The 15,903-nt window shown below is 35.6% G+C and overlaps 2 protein-coding genes across 7 annotated transcripts; both read left to right on the top strand.

The window, feature by feature from the left end:
• The first annotated feature begins 3,481 nt into the window (after positions 1 to 3,481).
• On the top strand, positions 3,482 to 8,434 carry LOC145556791 (phospholipase D alpha 1-like). The gene is made up of 5 exons (XM_081618441.1): positions 3,482 to 3,740; positions 3,824 to 3,945; positions 5,067 to 7,014; positions 7,389 to 7,865; positions 8,066 to 8,434. Exons 2-4 carry the CDS (start codon positions 3,847 to 3,849, stop codon positions 7,823 to 7,825), a joined length of 2,484 nt encoding a protein of 827 aa, XP_081474567.1. The 5' UTR covers positions 3,482 to 3,740; positions 3,824 to 3,846; the 3' UTR covers positions 7,826 to 7,865; positions 8,066 to 8,434.
• A 631-nt stretch (positions 8,435 to 9,065) lies between these two features.
• LOC145642465 (uncharacterized) lies at positions 9,066 to 15,215 on the top strand. Of its 6 annotated transcripts, none has more exons than XM_081693654.1 (6): positions 9,066 to 9,309; positions 9,504 to 9,572; positions 12,765 to 13,023; positions 13,529 to 13,616; positions 14,343 to 14,409; positions 14,748 to 15,215. In XM_081693654.1, the coding sequence occupies exons 2-6, from the start codon at positions 9,507 to 9,509 to the stop codon at positions 14,799 to 14,801; spliced, it is 534 nt and encodes a 177-aa protein (XP_081549780.1). In that variant the 5' UTR covers positions 9,066 to 9,309; positions 9,504 to 9,506; the 3' UTR covers positions 14,802 to 15,215. The 6 variants fall into 6 exon arrangements, with proteins under 6 accessions (XP_081549780.1, XP_081549779.1, XP_081549784.1 ...); XM_081693653.1 differs by having other exon boundaries at positions 9,069 to 9,309; positions 9,439 to 9,572; XM_081693658.1 differs by lacking the exon at positions 9,504 to 9,572 and having other exon boundaries at positions 9,084 to 9,309.
• Positions 15,216 to 15,903: the final 688 nt, after the last annotated feature.

Here is a 15,903-nt window from a genome sequence, read left to right as displayed (position 1 = left end):
CATTTTTTGAGAAATTTTTGAAGTTTCGAGGCCCGGTGTCAAAAAGGCTTGAGATTTTATTGGATACATCTCGGGGTCATATAATGCCGTTTGGAACCATATATGATCATTATATGTTGTCATAAATGTTCGTGATAGGCTTGAATTAATGAAATTGGTAAAGGTTGTAAATCGGCAAATTGATCGTTTAAAGCCAAATTGAATGGTTCCACCCACCCAACTGGACTCCCAGAGGGTATTAGGGACCATAGTAAACATTTCGGCAATTTTTATTTCCGGGCAAAAAAAAGTCAATAAATTCCAAAATTAAAGACTAATATCCACACTTTTTGAGAAATTTTGGGGTTTCGAGGCCTAGTGTCGAAAACGCTTTAAATTCTAGGGGATATATCTAGTGGTCATATAATATCGTTTGGACCCATGTATGATCATTATTTGTTTCATAAATGTTCGTGGTAGGCTTGAGTTAATGAAATTAGTGCAAGTTGTAAACCAGTAAATTGGTCGTTTAAAGGAAAATTAGATGGTTCCACTCACCCAATTGGACTTCTAAGGGGTATTAGGGACCATGGTAAAAATTTCGGCAATTTTTTATTTCCGTGCGAAAAAAAGTCAAAAAAATTCCAAAATTGAAGACTAATATTCATAATTTTTGAGAAATTTCGAAGGTTTCGGGACCCGGTGTCGAAAAGAAAAAAGATTTTAGGGGATACATCTCGTGGTCATATAATGCCGTTTGGAACCATAAATGATCATTATATGTTGTCATAATTGTTCGTGGTAGGCTTGAGTTAAAGAAATCGGTGCAAGTTGTAAACCGGTTAATTGGTCGTTTAAAGGCAAATTGGATGATTTCACCCACCCAATTGGACTCCCGGAGGTATTAGGGACCATGGTAAAAATTTCGGCAATTTTTATTTTCGGGCGAAAAAAGTCAAAAAATTCCAAAATTAAAGGCTAATATCCACGCTTTTTGAGAAATTTTTGGAGTTTCGAGGCCGAACGTCGAAAAGGCTTGAGATTTTAGGGGATACATCTCGGGGTCATATAATGTCGTTTGGAACCAAATATGATCATTATATGTTGTCATAAATGTTCGTGGTAGGCTTGAATTAATGAAATATGTGCAAGTTGTAAACCGGTAAATTGGCCGTTTAAAGGCAAATAGGATGGTTCCACCCACCCAATTGGACTCCCGGAGTCCCGGAGGGTGTTAAGGACCATGGTAAATATTTTGTCAATTTTTATTTTCGGGCGAAAAAAGTAAAAAAAAATCAAAATTGAAGGCTAATATCCATGTTTTTTGAGAAAATTGTGAGGTTTTGGGGTCCGGTGTCGAAAAGCCTTTAGATTATCCGGGATACATTTCGGAGTCATATAATGCTGTTTGGAACCATATATGATCATTATATGTTGTCATAAATGTTTGTGGTAGACTTGAGTTAATGAAATCGGCGCAAGTTATAAACCGGTAAATTGGTCGTTTAAAGACAAATTGGTTCACCCACCCAATTGGACTCCCGAAGGGTATTAAAGACCATGTTAAACATTTCGACAATTTTTATATTCGGGTAAAAAAAAGTCAAAATATTCCAAAATTAAAGGATAATATCCACACTTTTTAAGAAATTTTGGAGGTTTCGGCTGTGACCTAACTCCCAAAAGTTGGACTATACTCTGGCCCAATTACTTTTTGGGAAATTAGAAAGAGAAACAACCCAATTAGGCAATTATACTCTGGCCCAAATTTCTCCAATTCGCATAAATTACAACATGGATTATACCTAAAATATTACTTTATCTTATATTGTTGGATTATACACAAAATACAAGTATGAGATTAAAATTTTTTACGGATTTTTCACCAAATACCACTGAGTTTAAGCTTAATTCACCGTATACCACCAAAAACTTTCTAATACACCATATAACCTTCAGTTTTATGAAAATGTCACAACATGCCATTAATGACCAACGGAGGTTAACACCGTTAGTCATTAAGGTTAATAATGCCACGTGGCACTCAATAATTGGTCCAAATAAAAAAAAAGTTAAAACAAAAACAAAAATATGTAAAAAAAAAAATGAAAAAAACCCACCACCCACCCCCAACCCCCCAAGCCACCGCGAAACCCTAACCCTTACCCTAGGCCCACCTAAAACTGGTCGGCCGCCACCCTAAACCCTCGAAATCGACCGGCCGGAACCCCCCAATACAAACAACCACCCCGCCGATCTAAGTCCAACTTCGAAATCACCCCTTGACCCAAATCCTACCCCCGAAACCACCATAACCACCACCCTTAAAACACCAGCCAACCTCGAAAAACCCCTCTAACCTTCGCAAATCACCGAAAACCTCCATCCCGGCCTCGATTAACCCCTCTAACCTTCGCAAAACGGCCGAAAACCTCCATCCCATCCCCGATTAACCCCTCTAACCTTCACCACGAAACTTGCCGAAAACCACCACCACGAAATCCCAAAACACCAAAATCGAAACCCTAGAATTTGGTTTTAGGGTTTCGGCATACGTGGTGGTTCAATGGGGCGGAGATGGCATCGGGACAAGGCGAATTCGTTCGCCGACGCGGGGGAGGGGGGTTTCGACGTCGGGCGGTGTGTAGGGGATGGTTTTTCGAGTGAGGTAGGGGTTTTTTGAGGTGATTCAATGGAGTTTTCGAGGGAGGCACGATAGTTTAGGGGAAGAGGAGGAGCACCGGCGGAGGTCCTGGTCGGATTCCGCACCGGCGAGGGGGTTCGTTGGTGGTGGCTGACAGGGGGTGTCGTTGGTGGTGGTAGGTTTTTTTTTTTTTTTTCAATAATTAATTAAATAATTATTTTAAAATTAAATTATTTAGAAGGGAACAAATCACAAGCTGCCACGTGGCATTATTAACCTTAATGACTAACGGTGTTAACCTCCGTTAGTCATTAATGGCATGTTGTGACATTTCCATAAAACTGAAGGTTATATGGTGTATTACAAAGTTTTTGGTGGTATACGATGAATTAAGCTTAAACTCAGTGGTATTTGGTGAAAAATCCGAATTTTTTATGTTTAATCAATGAGATCAGTACAAATCTAGTTTCCATATAAAATTTTTAGGTCAAACTAGTTCTTGATTTTGATTATTTACATTTTGAATTTGGGTTCGAACTTTCTTATGCTAAGCCAGATGGGTATGGGCTACATTTTATTTCAGAATAAGTCGATTTTTGATTACTTTATTATGAGGCTTCGTTTTAAAATTTTGGTTCAATTTGATTTTTTATAACTTTGCTATGAGGGTGGGCATGAGCTATGTTTTATTTCAGGTCAAGTCGATTTTTGATTACCACTACAGATCCGGAGAGGTTGTTATATACACACCCGAGCGTGTCTATAACTAATTAGAGCGGGTCCGCGGTTATCAAGGCTTTCATGTTTTATGTTACGGAGTAGTGGAGACTGTACCAATATAGTTTAATCTTTGCCCAAATGCGATACAAGAAAACTTGAAAGGAGAGTTGAGAACAAAAAATTTCTGAATTTTTAAAGAGAATCTTGCGAACGAGGAAAGAATGAAGAATCATCATCTCAAGATATCCATTGCTTTACACAAACTTGGCTTATTCATGGAGATCTCCTGCAAAAAAATCCACCTGATTTATACTGTTCAAATCTACCAATTTTTCTGGGCATTTAACTTTTCTGCAATTTCAACTGTTCAGAATTTTCAATTCCCTTTTGAGAAAAGGTTGCTAATTTTATTTTAGCGTTTATAACTTTCTGGGTTTTTCTTGTTGGGGTGATTAATTTGATCGTTTCTTGAATTTGCAGGGTTTCATTGATTTTTCTGAGGAATGAATCAAAGGCCCACATTGCTTCATGGGGTGCTTTTTGCCGAAATACATGAAATTGATAAGCTGCATTTGGGTTGTGGATTACCCCTTTTGAAACAGGTTAGTTAATCAGCTAGCTATTCTAAGTTATTACAACCTTCCTTCAATTTTAGTTGTCGCGGTATCATTTTATGTTATGTTACACTATTGAACCATGAGTTACGTGACTATTACGAGTAATTCTGAACTAGTTTATGTTATGTTACACAATTGAACCATGAGTTACATGACTATTAATTCCGAACTAAAAGAGTAGTTGATTGCTTGAAGAGTAATAGGTTTGCATCTATTATGTCATTATTGGTTGTCTTTTGTAACCTTCATTTTAATTTCTATCATAGTTTTAACCTGTATGACACAGTTTTTAAAGAGGGACACTTGGTACTCTAAATTTCTTGCAAATTATCCTGTTACTCTGTATGAAATATTGTACAAGTACTTGTATAGATGAATGAAATTTTAACATACTACATATCTAATTTGTCTTGTAAACCCTGTAATTAATCCTTACGAAAGTTGATTAGGGGAGGCTTAAGTGGGCTAATTATGGTGGAATTGCTTATTCAAGGACAAAAAGGCTTATGATATATTATCTCAAATAACAAAGCAGTATCCCTGTTTTTTCAGGGTTTTCTAAAACCTACCTAAATCATTTAAATCGTCCTTGATATGGGATTTATGGAAGTCCAATATTTATTATGGTTAATCATCCTCGGCCCCTCGGGCAATGGAACATATAAGAGAACTATGGGACTATGGGAGTGCAAATTACCTATGCCCTTCTTGGTAAATAACTTCCATAGCTTTGGAGGAATTTTGTTACATAGACCTTAAATTTTGTGATAAAGATACAAAAAAAAAAAATGTAATTCCATTTATCATGAGTTTTCAAGCTACTTTGCCTTAGAAGAAACATAAAAGTATAATACCAAGTTATGAGGTTAAATCATCCATAGTTCTGATCTTATAATTCATTTTCTTTGATCAACAAAGCATTGGTGTTTTCAAGAATAATGCAAAATGATGAAAATAAATCTTCCAATACATGTTACTTCGCGTGTAGCACAAACATAGTTTACCATCATGATTCTGCATTTTGTTGTCATGAAATCAGACATAAAAAATGACTTAGCTGCCTCTTTTTTTTTTTTTTTTTTTTTTTTTTGCTTGGAGGAAAATAGAGTATTGATGATCCAAGAAGGGTATGGAGAACATTATTGTACAGAATCAAAGGATATTGCGCGTGCAGTCCTCAGCTTGCAGGTTTCAGACTGTATGCCACAATTGATCTGGATAAAGCAAGAGTTGCACGGACAAAAATCATTACTACCCACCCTTCAAGGCCTCGTTGGTCTCAAAAATTTCGTGTCTATTGTGCTCATGAGGTGTCGAAAATTACATTTACTGTCAAGGACGAAAATCCTGTTAGTGCAACTCTGATTGGAAGAGCTTCTTTGCCTGTTAGAGAAGTCATTTCAGGTCGTCCAATAGACAGATGGCTTGAAATATTGGATGAGAGTGGCAACTCCATACGATCACAAATTCATGTCAGTGTACGATTTTTGGATGTAACTCGAGATCCATACTGGTCTCAGGGCATCCAAAATCCACAGTATGGAGGAGTCCCTTCCACATTCTTTAGACAGAGACAAGGTTGCAAAGTCTTTCTCTATCAAGATGCACATGTGTCTGACAGTTTTACCCCTTCCATAATGCTTCATGGAGGTAAGAATTATGAGTCACGGCGATGCTGGGAAGATATATTTGATGCCATTGTTAATGCAAAATACCTGATTTACATAGCTGGCTGGTCTGTTAACACAAAGATCACCTTAATAAGGGATCCTCGTAGGCAAAAGGCGGTAGGGGATCTTGCTCATCTTTCTTTAGGAGAGCTTCTCAAGGAGAAAGCTAAAGAGAGAGACATGAGAGTTCTCATACTTGTTTGGGATGATATAACTTCAGAGCCGTATAATAGGCAAGGATTAATGGGAACCCATGATGAAGACACCTTTGCTTACTTTCAGAATACAAATGTACGGTGTGTTAAGTGTCCTCGGAAGGCTGGCCAAGGATTAAGCACGATACGGGGTGTTCAGGTTGATGCTATGCTTACACACCATCAGAAGACAGTAGTGGTTGACTGTGAGAGCCCTGGATCACTAAAGAGGATAATTGTGAGTTTCTTAGGAGGTATTGATCTTTGTGATGGAAGATATGATACAGAAGATCATTCTCTTTTTAGGACGTTAAAAACAATTCACAAGGATGATTTCCATCAGCCTAATTTTCCAGGAGCTTCTATACAAAAAGGTGGTCCGAGGGAACCATGGCATGATATCCATTGCCGGCTAGAAGGACCTGTCGCTTGGGATGTGCTTTATAACTTTGAGCAAAGATGGACTAAGCAAGTGGGAAAGCATTTCCTATATTCACTAGATGAGCTTAAGGAAAGAATAACCAAACCTTTTGAGGTAATGACAGCAGCAGAAGAACAAGAATCTTGGAATGTTCAGATATTCCGATCCATTGATGGAGGTTCGGTGGTACTTGATGGAGAACCAGGGGTAGGCTTCCCATCAGACCCAAATAAGGCACTTCAGGTTGGCCTTTACTGTGATAGAGGCAGTATCATAGATCGTAGCATTCAAGATGGATACATAAATGCCATCAGACGAGCAAAGAACTTTATATACATTGAAAACCAATACTTTCTTGGAAGTTCGTATGCATGGAAACCTGAGGAAGATATTGATGCCTTGCATATCATACCGAAAGAGCTGTCATTGAAGATCATCAGTAAGATTGAAGCTGGAGAGAGATTTTCTGTGTATGTTGTAATACCTATGTGGCCTGAAGGACAGCCTGAAAGTGGTCCTGTCCAGGCAATACTATATTGGCAGAGGAGGACAATGGAAATGATGTATACTGATATTGCCAATGCCATACAACGCATGAATCTCAACGCACACCCAAGAGATTATTTATCATTTTTCTGTCTTGGTAATCGGGAGGTTTTGAAAACTGGGGAAGATCAGCCTGCAGAGAAGCCAGTGCCTGGTTCTACATATGACAAAGCTCAACACAATCGACGTTTCATGATATATGTTCATGCTAAAATGATGATAGGTATTTTGTGCTCACCAACAATCATTATATGGTCTGTTCGGTCTCTTTAACTTATTCCTTGTAAATTTTATTTGGTTTTACTAATAATTCGTTATCTCTTTTTGCTGGAAATTATGTGTTTCCCTTCTTTGATCTCTTTTAGCTGCCTTTTGGAGTAGGAGATGTGTTGAAATGACATTCATTTTTTTTTTTTTTTTTGACACAAATGAAGAAGAAGCCAGCAATTTGCCAATAAACAGACGATAAATTGAATGCAATATAGCCTTAAAAAGACAAAGCTCCTAACCTCTTCTTTCTAGCCTAACATCTTGGTTTATCCCTCAATTGCTTTGATTCTTTCTGCAGTAATATTGTTTATATATCTTGCATTTCAGTTGATGATGAATACATCATTATTGGGTCTGCAAATATAAACCAGCGGTCAATGGATGGGGGAAGAGACACAGAGATAGCAATGGGAGCCTACCAGCCGTATCATTTATCTGCAGGGCAGCCAGCAAAGGCGCATATATATGGCTTTAGAATGGCACTGTGGTATGAGCACCTTCACCATATGGATGTATCATTTCTGTATCCCGAGACACTGGAATGCATGCAAGTTGTGAACAGTCTTGCTGAAAAATATTGGAAAATATATTCTAGTGAAACTTTCGATCAAGACTTGCCTGGCCACCTCCTTCGATATCCCATCAAAGTCACAAGTTTTGGACATGTTACCCTGCTTTCTGAAGATGAAAAGTTCTTCCCTGACACCATTGCTCCTATTCTCGGGACTAAGTCCGATCTGCTGCCTCCTATACTTACTACTTAGGAACATTGATATTTCAATACAAGACTTACAAGACAAAAGGGTAAGTAATCGCATTTATTCTTTGAACCTGTTGATTATTGACATTTCAGAAAAAATAATGAATCACTTAAACTCTTAAAGTGATCTCAGCTCTTTTTTTAGGATGATCCTCATTTGAAGGTGTAGCAGTAGAGTATACCCGGTATAAGTCATATCATGTTTCACTAATAATTTTTTCCTTGTTGCTGCACTCTCTTGCAGAAGCATCTGTCATTGAGCAACTGAAGCATAAGCTGATATGTTTAAGATCAGAGCTGCGGAATGCGAAGGAAGACCAAAAGTTCAGGGATTTTGTTGTTCTGTACATAAGCATAGCAATTAACAAAGGTGAATGATTAATAGCCTAGGCAAGACAATAGAAGAATTGATGTATTTAACCAGAACACAATGTTCATAAACATTCTTTTAAGACAGCAGCATTACCATTACTTGTATTTCATGTATAATGTATGGAATTTGCTTCTGGAAACAATCCATTTCATTTTATCTATCTGAAGTACGGAGTATTTTCTAGAAAACAAATCAAATTTGAATTCTTCTAAAATGAGATAAGTTTGATAATATCATTGACAAATGACTATAAATTAGTTAAGATAAGTTTTTTAAGGTATGAATGTCACTTAGAACTCTTGTGAGTTGTGACTTTGTCTCTACAAAAATGTCATCCTTATCTTGAAAAATAATTACTCGTAAATATTTATCCCCTATCATCCAAAACATAAATGATTGTCAAAATGTCGTTAACAATGCTCTATTAACAGGAAACAACGTGATTGGAGTGCTCTTATCTACTAGGTTCCATCTATTCAAAACTATAGTTGTGACTCTTGTGAGAGTGATTGTCTCTAAAAACATGTTTTTTTTTTTTTTTTTTAATATATTCAAGAAGAAACTAATAAAGTTTAGTTAAGCTCGTGCAACTTAATATTAACTTGATTTTTCTCGAAGAAAAATACTTCGTACTCACTTTTATATATATGGTATTTTTATACAAAATTAATCTACTCCGTAAATCAGTATATCCCACCCTTTTTTACACATTTTTATCTGTAATATGTATTCAATTTTCAAAAATTTAGTATAATAATTTTTTTTTTTCAAAATCAAAATTTCAAAGATCTTGAATCATCCACTGACAGACTGACAATTTCCATCTACCCTTTTTAAATGGCCAACCTCCCCTCTTTCTACTCTCCTTATTATCCATAACTGAAAACTGAAAAATATCAGCAACTAGCACAATTATATAAATTCAATTCTTTTAAAAAAAAAAAAATTATATTCTTTACAAAACTTTATTCTTCTTCCTCCTTTTTCACTTCCCAATAATTGAATTTTAAATTACCAAAAAAATAAAGTCAATAAAAAAACCAGACTTAAAAAAAAAAAAAAAAAAACTACTCAATATTGTTTCTTGAAGCCTTCAAGTAGCTCGCAATTATCAGGTATTTCATTCTCTCTCCTAAATTTAATCTTTTGCTATTTTCTTCAATTGAATTCACTGATTTCTACATTTGGGTTTTATTTTTAAATTTTTTTGGGGTTTTTTTTTAAATTTTTTTTTTGGGGTTTAGTTTATATGAAGTATGGTGATCTCTTCAAAATAGCAAATTGAAGTATCTGGGTGTGATTATTCCAGTAAATGCTACTTGGTAATCAACAATTTCTGCTTGGATTCTTGGATTTCTCACATATTTGCATGCATGGGGTGAGTCACTCTTCCCTCAATTTTAATTTGTCAAAGAATTGGAATAATTTACTGTTCTTTTTTCCATATTCCAATCTAATACCCTTTTGGTTGATTGTTCTAATTCTTTATGTAAATTGAATTGGTATGATTATTTGTTGAGTCATTGGATAAAATGAAGGATTCAATTTAGTTGAACTTATTGACTGTTTCTTGATTTTTATCATTACTATTTGGTGGGGTCGGATGTCGATTAGCTTAGTTGGTTATAGTTTGAGAGTATTACACGGACCTTGGATCGAATCTCGTGTACATCACTGCCGTGGCGATGTTTATACTCCATAACTAGTACTGTACTGCGTACTGTGGAGTAGAAGATTTGCTATGGAGGCCATCTATACCTTTTGACTTCAAATAAACCTGCCTTAGTTGTGCCCCATTTATAGTGTTGTCTAGATTTTTTCGGGGTTAGGGTACTTAATGAGTAAGTGTTAAGAGTAACAAGTTTAAAAAAGGTTTCTAAATTTAGTTCTGTTTAAGATACTACAGCTCATAAACCATTCTTTCAACTGTAGTAAGCTACAGCTGTGTACCCTTTATTAGTATTTTGTTGGAAACAATGTTGTTGTTCTCTTTACCTTGTTTTATAAAGATGCCTTAATAGTATTAGTGAAGTTGCTTGCTCTTTGGATTGGAATCTAGTCTTGCCTTGTTTTGTGAGGTAACTTGTGACAGATGATTGAGAGACATTAGCCTTTTTCTTGTGAATATGTTGTTTCTAAAATTTCGAGAAGCTTAATTCTATTTTTCGCGCCCCCTTTCTCTCTTTCTCTCCTTTACACTCTTTGCCACTCTATATTTCTTTGTTGTGTGTGCCTATTGGCACAAGACATGAATTCAAGATGTTGTTTGATGATTGAAATCGACAATTGTGTTGAGAGAAAGCGTTGCTGTTCATTTTTACAACTTTCCCTTGCTTATTTTGGCGCTCTTGCTTGTCTCATGATCGAAAAGATAAAAAATGTATGCAGGAACCTTTTCAATGTAAGGGCTTCCAATTTTTCTCTTGAGTGTTTCATATAATTTCTGCTAGTAGTTAAGTTTTGAAAAGCGGTTTGGATATTAGGCATAATATGTATGTGGTAGGATAAGATAACTACTTGCTCTTTTTTATGGTGCTGAAAGTGCTAAGCTCTGCTTAACTTTTCTGGTTTCTGATGTTTGTATAGCATGCAGTGCTAGAAGAAAATTTAGTTGGGGAGTACTTTTTGACAACAGTAGCTTGTGCACACATTGATGTAGACATATTTGTTGTTGTGTGTAGAACGAAATTGAAGTCCGAAAATTGGATAGTAGCTATTTTGATATATCGAGTTATGCTCTTCCAAACCTTTGATTTTAGCTTCACCCATGTCTGAGTTATTTGCTCTAAGTACTGCTCATTTATGCATAATATAAACTTTATGTGTATTGAGACCTTTATGATAGTTACTTCATAGTCCATATCTTCTTAAAAAGTTTTCAACATTTTATGCTACTTGCTTAATTGGCCCATTTGGCTATTTATAATTTGTTTTGCCCACCTTATAAGATTTAGATTCGGTTTAAGATCAGTTTTAATAAGTAAAAGTCAATTGTAATCAATCAAAATCAGATTTCATTATCACTAATCAGTTTGATCAGTAAGTAAATATAAGGGTTTGTTCTTTTGAATTCTCCCTAAAATTTACCCGGTTAAACACTCTGTTGAATACACAAAACTTGTGTATCTGTTTGCTTGCATAGCTGTATAGTATTTTCTTCAGATCATAAAACGGTAGCTCGGTGCTTTCTCATAGGTTTCTCTGAGCTCACAACATAAGATAGCATGGGTTATGTGTATGTAAACATTGGCTTGGAACAGCCCCCCAACACTAGTACATTATGCTGACAGGTCTTTCTAGAATATGTTGTACAACAAGAATCATTTGTTAATGCGGCTTCAACAGGCACATTCTAGCATGGATGAGAATAGGCTCCTAACAGGTTTTTCTTATGTAAATGCATAGTGGTGGTCAGTGACAATGATGTTTCATATGAAAATAGTAACCCATCTTTTTATTATTTTCGATGTATATGAAGGCTTTTTGTATATCATCTTGAGTTATTCTAATGTAATATATGCTTGTTCCCTTCCACTCTTTTAGTAATACTCCCTCCATGTTTAAATAAATGAAACGTTTTGACTTTCACGGACTTTAAAGGTTAGTTATGAGTTGAGGAGATAGAAAAGAGTAAGGGATTTTGTGAGAATCATTAGTTTGTAGAATGTTATTTAAAAATAGAGAGAATATTATTAAATAACAAAGAGAAATAACTTTTAAAAAAAAGGAAACGTTTCATTTATTTCAACACGACTGGAAAAGGAAAACGTTTATAACTAACGTTTAACGTTTACCTTTTCTGGCCGTGTTTAAATACGTGCTTCACTTTTCATTTCCGGCCGTTTCTAAATACTTGCTTCACTTTCTATTTTCGGACGTTTTTAGATACATGCTCCATTTCCTTGTTTGGAAAGCTTTTACAGTATTTAATTCAATTCTCTGAACTAGTGGACCCAACATAAATCATATTTTATTTATATAATATTATGTCTCTTCCAATTCTCTCAACTACTTTTGCTTTTTATAACTTTTTAATCTTCCACTTGCCCCTGTACAAGCAAGTATTTAAAAACAGGAGGTGTATCACTTTTTTTTTTTTTTTTGGTGGACAAGTCCATATGACAATTCATGTTAGCCAACCCCAAATCATTCTGCAACCAAAGCTTTGCTTTGGTGATAGTTTATGGAAGTGTTCTTAGGCTTCTTCTTATCATAGGATGTTGTTATTTCATAATGATTGATCAATATGCAGTATTTTAATAATACTTTCACCTCCCACCCCCACCCCCATGAAAATTGTTATTGTTTTTGAGTGCTCACTACTCTGTGATCGCCATAAGCATTAGATAGCTCTAAGAATGTGATGTGAATGGTTGAACTTTTCCCTTGTAACGTGAAGAAATTAACATTTTTTTTTTACCTCAAAACTCAGCAAAATATGGGTTTGAGTGTATATGGAACATAGGCTTAGATTGTTTTGTTGATGTAGTCTATATATAACTCCATCATTTATGGTTGAATGTTGAGAGGGTGGTACTAATCATTTTAAAAATGCCTGATTTTGCAACAGAGCAGTGGTTGTCTTGGATGCTGTACCAGGCCCCAACTAATAATCGCTGTGGATGAGCCATCAAAAGGATTGAAAATACAAGGCCGATCCGTAAAGAAATCAAGCTTACCAGTCGAAATTTGGAGCAGCTCGTATGAAATGGACAATAGTGCAGTTCAGTCACAGAGAAGCATTTCATCTATGAGTGCCTCTAATCAGAACCTTGATCCCCATGGTGGTGGTGGAAGCACAAGCAATCCTTCTGAATTTGTAAATAATGGCAAGTTTCCTTCCTCTTTATTCCAACCCAACTCTCCCAGCTGGTATTCCTGCTTAATTTTCCCTATAATTAACCAGGATTTCCCCCTCCCCATCTCCAGTGCCTAAAAGAAATGGATAATGTATTATTATTACCATGTAACACTTGAAGTGGTTATACTGATTCTTGGAGATGTCTATTTATAGTTCATCCAGTTATTTGGGCAGAGAAACAGACCTCAAAGGCAACAGTTTGTGCATGTGTCTCCTTTTTTTAATTATTATTTTATTATTATTTTCTTTGTTACTGTTGTTTATGCTGGAGTATGTGGATCTACTAATTTATAATTGATGATTGGGTGTGACTGCTATAATAATTATTCAAAGTACTATTTTCTCTTCTTTCATTTCTATGTGGTTATGCATAGGATTATAATCATTTGAAAGATATCCCTTTGACTGAATTCTTATACGAAGTATCCAAGAAATTTAGATTTACTTGTAGATTGAAAATCTGTTGGATGCAGGCCTACTTCTCTGGAACCAAATGAGGCAGCAGTGGGTTGGTGATAGAAAGTCTCGTAACCAGCCAAAAATGCGTGAACCCAGATTAAGGTATGGAAATTTGTATTTCTTAAGGTTGCCTAACATAGATTTATTGAACTGCAGAATCTATGTGGTTAATTACTTCACTGATTGAATCCTGATTTACATAGAATGAAAATTCGAGTTAGTAGGTTACTTGAGGTTTATTCAAAGGGTGTTCCAGATGATGTTTTTCAGGAATCATTTATCAAAGCATGATATATGATAGGTTGTTGTGTTTGTTGGTTAGAAATAGGAAAACTAAAGCCTTGGGAAAAAAAAAATTGTTTGGGGGTGCTCTCGTTATGAATTCCCTCTGAGTAGAATGAGTTGGCTTACAGATCTTTTTGGTGATAACTGAAGAAGCTGTTGAAGTGGAATCAATCTGCCAGACTTCATGCTCTAGGCTCGTTAACAGAAAGTCTTCTAGGGCTTAGGTTTAACTCCTTTCACTTCTCAATATTTTAGGTGTTCAAGCTGCAATCCTAAAGGTCTGTCTACAAGTAGTTGACTTATGTGTGTTGATCGGATAGGTTATGCTAGGATGCTCTCTAGTGTAGGTAAATTTGTGTCTTGTGTTTTGACTACCTGGAGACAATTGAGCTTAGGCTCTTTTCTTTTGTTGTTATATTGTTTAGTCAATATATATAAGCCATTGGCTAGTAGTTCTGATCTTGTTTGATGCTCTCTTTTTCTCCCTGCTGGGTTGTTTTACTGCTGCTCCTATGAAATTGAGCAAAATGCTGTACTGTGCAGTTGGAATGCTACATACGAGACTCTGCTTGGGACAAATAAGCCTTTTCCTCAACCCATCCCTCTGCCTGTAAGTATATACTCGGTACTTAACATAAGCTGTTATTTGTTTTTTCCCGTATATTTCATTTTTCCCCCTATTTAAAACTATAGGCTCATCTTTGGTTTAGTTTGCCCCATATAATTATAATAGGCCACTTCCAATAGTATAATGTTATAATTTGAACTTTCTCATATCAACCTTATTGATGTCCTTAACTAAGGATTCCGAATAATATACATTGCTACGAACTGTAATTTTTAGTAGTTGCTGATGCCTACTCTTTATAATGAAGACCTCAATTTGATTAGGACTAAAGAAGCAGTAGTTGTAATTGTTTACCAACGTTTGGTTGCTGTTTTTTGTAGGAAATGGTTGATTTTCTCGTTGATGTCTGGGAACAAGAAGGCTTGTATGATTGAGCTATACCAAAATCTTGAAAACTGATGATTCTTCCTTTTAGCAACCACTCGGATTTTGTAAAGGTTTGGTGCCAGAAGATGATTAGTAGCAAAGCTAAAATGATCACCTCTAGAGCACGATTAATCCTCAGAACTCATCTGTTTTCCTACATCAAGTCAAAAACTTTCCAATCTGATAAAATTCTAGCTTTGATTTTTAATTTCCTGCCATCAAGTTAATTTAATCTGCATGATTAGTAGGTAATCGATATCATTGACTTGAGTCGTCTTTTTTCATGATCTAATGTGCAGAAAAATGATTGAATTAGTGTATTTGATGGAAATTTGTGGGAATCTATTTTTCATCCTTGCAATCATAGAGAAACATGTTTTGCAGAACATAAAATTTCAATTTTATTGGTTTGTAAAGACACAGGACACCTTGTTATCATGAAAAAATATTCTATAAGTGGTTTCATGCCTAATTTTGCTACCATTTCACCAGTTTTGCTATCTTGTCCCTGATTGTACTCCGTAACTTGCTGTAAGGACTCGTTAACGGTGATGAATTACACCTCTTCCTCCTGAAAATGCCCATTGTCGTCTCAAACAAATGCTGATTATCCCAACGCCCTCGTTTTAAGAAAAAAATCTTCTTAATACACGAAAGTTGGAAACGTCTTCTATTAAGATTGTAATCTAAGTTAATACTCGGTAACATAGTCGTATGAGCGATATGTTACCCGGATGTGTTAGGCACAAATGCACTGGTACATCCACATTCAATGTAGCTAAGTTGGAGATCTTTCAAAGATGCAACAAAGTACCATAATGTACTACGATGTATGCTATTCAAAAAAAAATGTACTACGATGTATAGATCTGACCATATAATACAAATTCTACCATTAGTTTTAGAGATATTTTAATGGCTGTTTGGCATATGCTGGAAATTTGTTTCCTCCGCATATATTCGAGATTTTTACATGAATGACGCAAAGATTATGAATAGAGAAAGGTTAGGTCGGTGTTGGTCCTTTTTTTTTTTTTTTTTTTTTTTTTTTTTTTTTTTTGTTGTGAATAGGCGCCTGGTGGTCCAATTTTTTTCTCCGTTTTATAATAC

The sequence above is a fragment of the Chenopodium album genome, chromosome 8 (assembly GCF_948465745.1).
Source record: "Chenopodium album chromosome 8, dcCheAlbu1.1, whole genome shotgun sequence".
Lineage (NCBI taxonomy): Eukaryota > Viridiplantae > Streptophyta > Magnoliopsida > Caryophyllales > Amaranthaceae > Chenopodium > Chenopodium album.
Note: the sequence above shows the minus strand (reverse complement) of the source record. Positions and strands in the feature narration are given on the sequence as shown.

Bases quoted from the DNA above. Each gene is read 5' to 3' on its own strand.
- LOC145556791 (XM_081618441.1), top strand. From the start codon at position 3,847: ATGAATCAAAGGCCCACATTGCTTCATGGGGTGCTTTTTGCCGAAATA. The intron at 3,946-5,066 runs GTTAGTTAATCA...GGAGGAAAATAG, and splicing joins GATTACCCCTTTTGAAACAG to AGTATTGATGATCCAAGAAG. The intron at 7,015-7,388 runs GTATTTTGTGCT...CTTGCATTTCAG, and splicing joins TCATGCTAAAATGATGATAG to TTGATGATGAATACATCATT.
- LOC145642465 (XM_081693652.1), top strand. From the start codon at position 10,443: ATGAATTCAAGATGTTGTTTGATGATTGAAATCGACAATTGTGTTGAG. The intron at 13,024-13,528 runs GCAAGTTTCCTT...TGTTGGATGCAG, and splicing joins TTCTGAATTTGTAAATAATG to GCCTACTTCTCTGGAACCAA. The intron at 13,617-14,342 runs GTATGGAAATTT...TGTACTGTGCAG, and splicing joins ATGCGTGAACCCAGATTAAG to TTGGAATGCTACATACGAGA.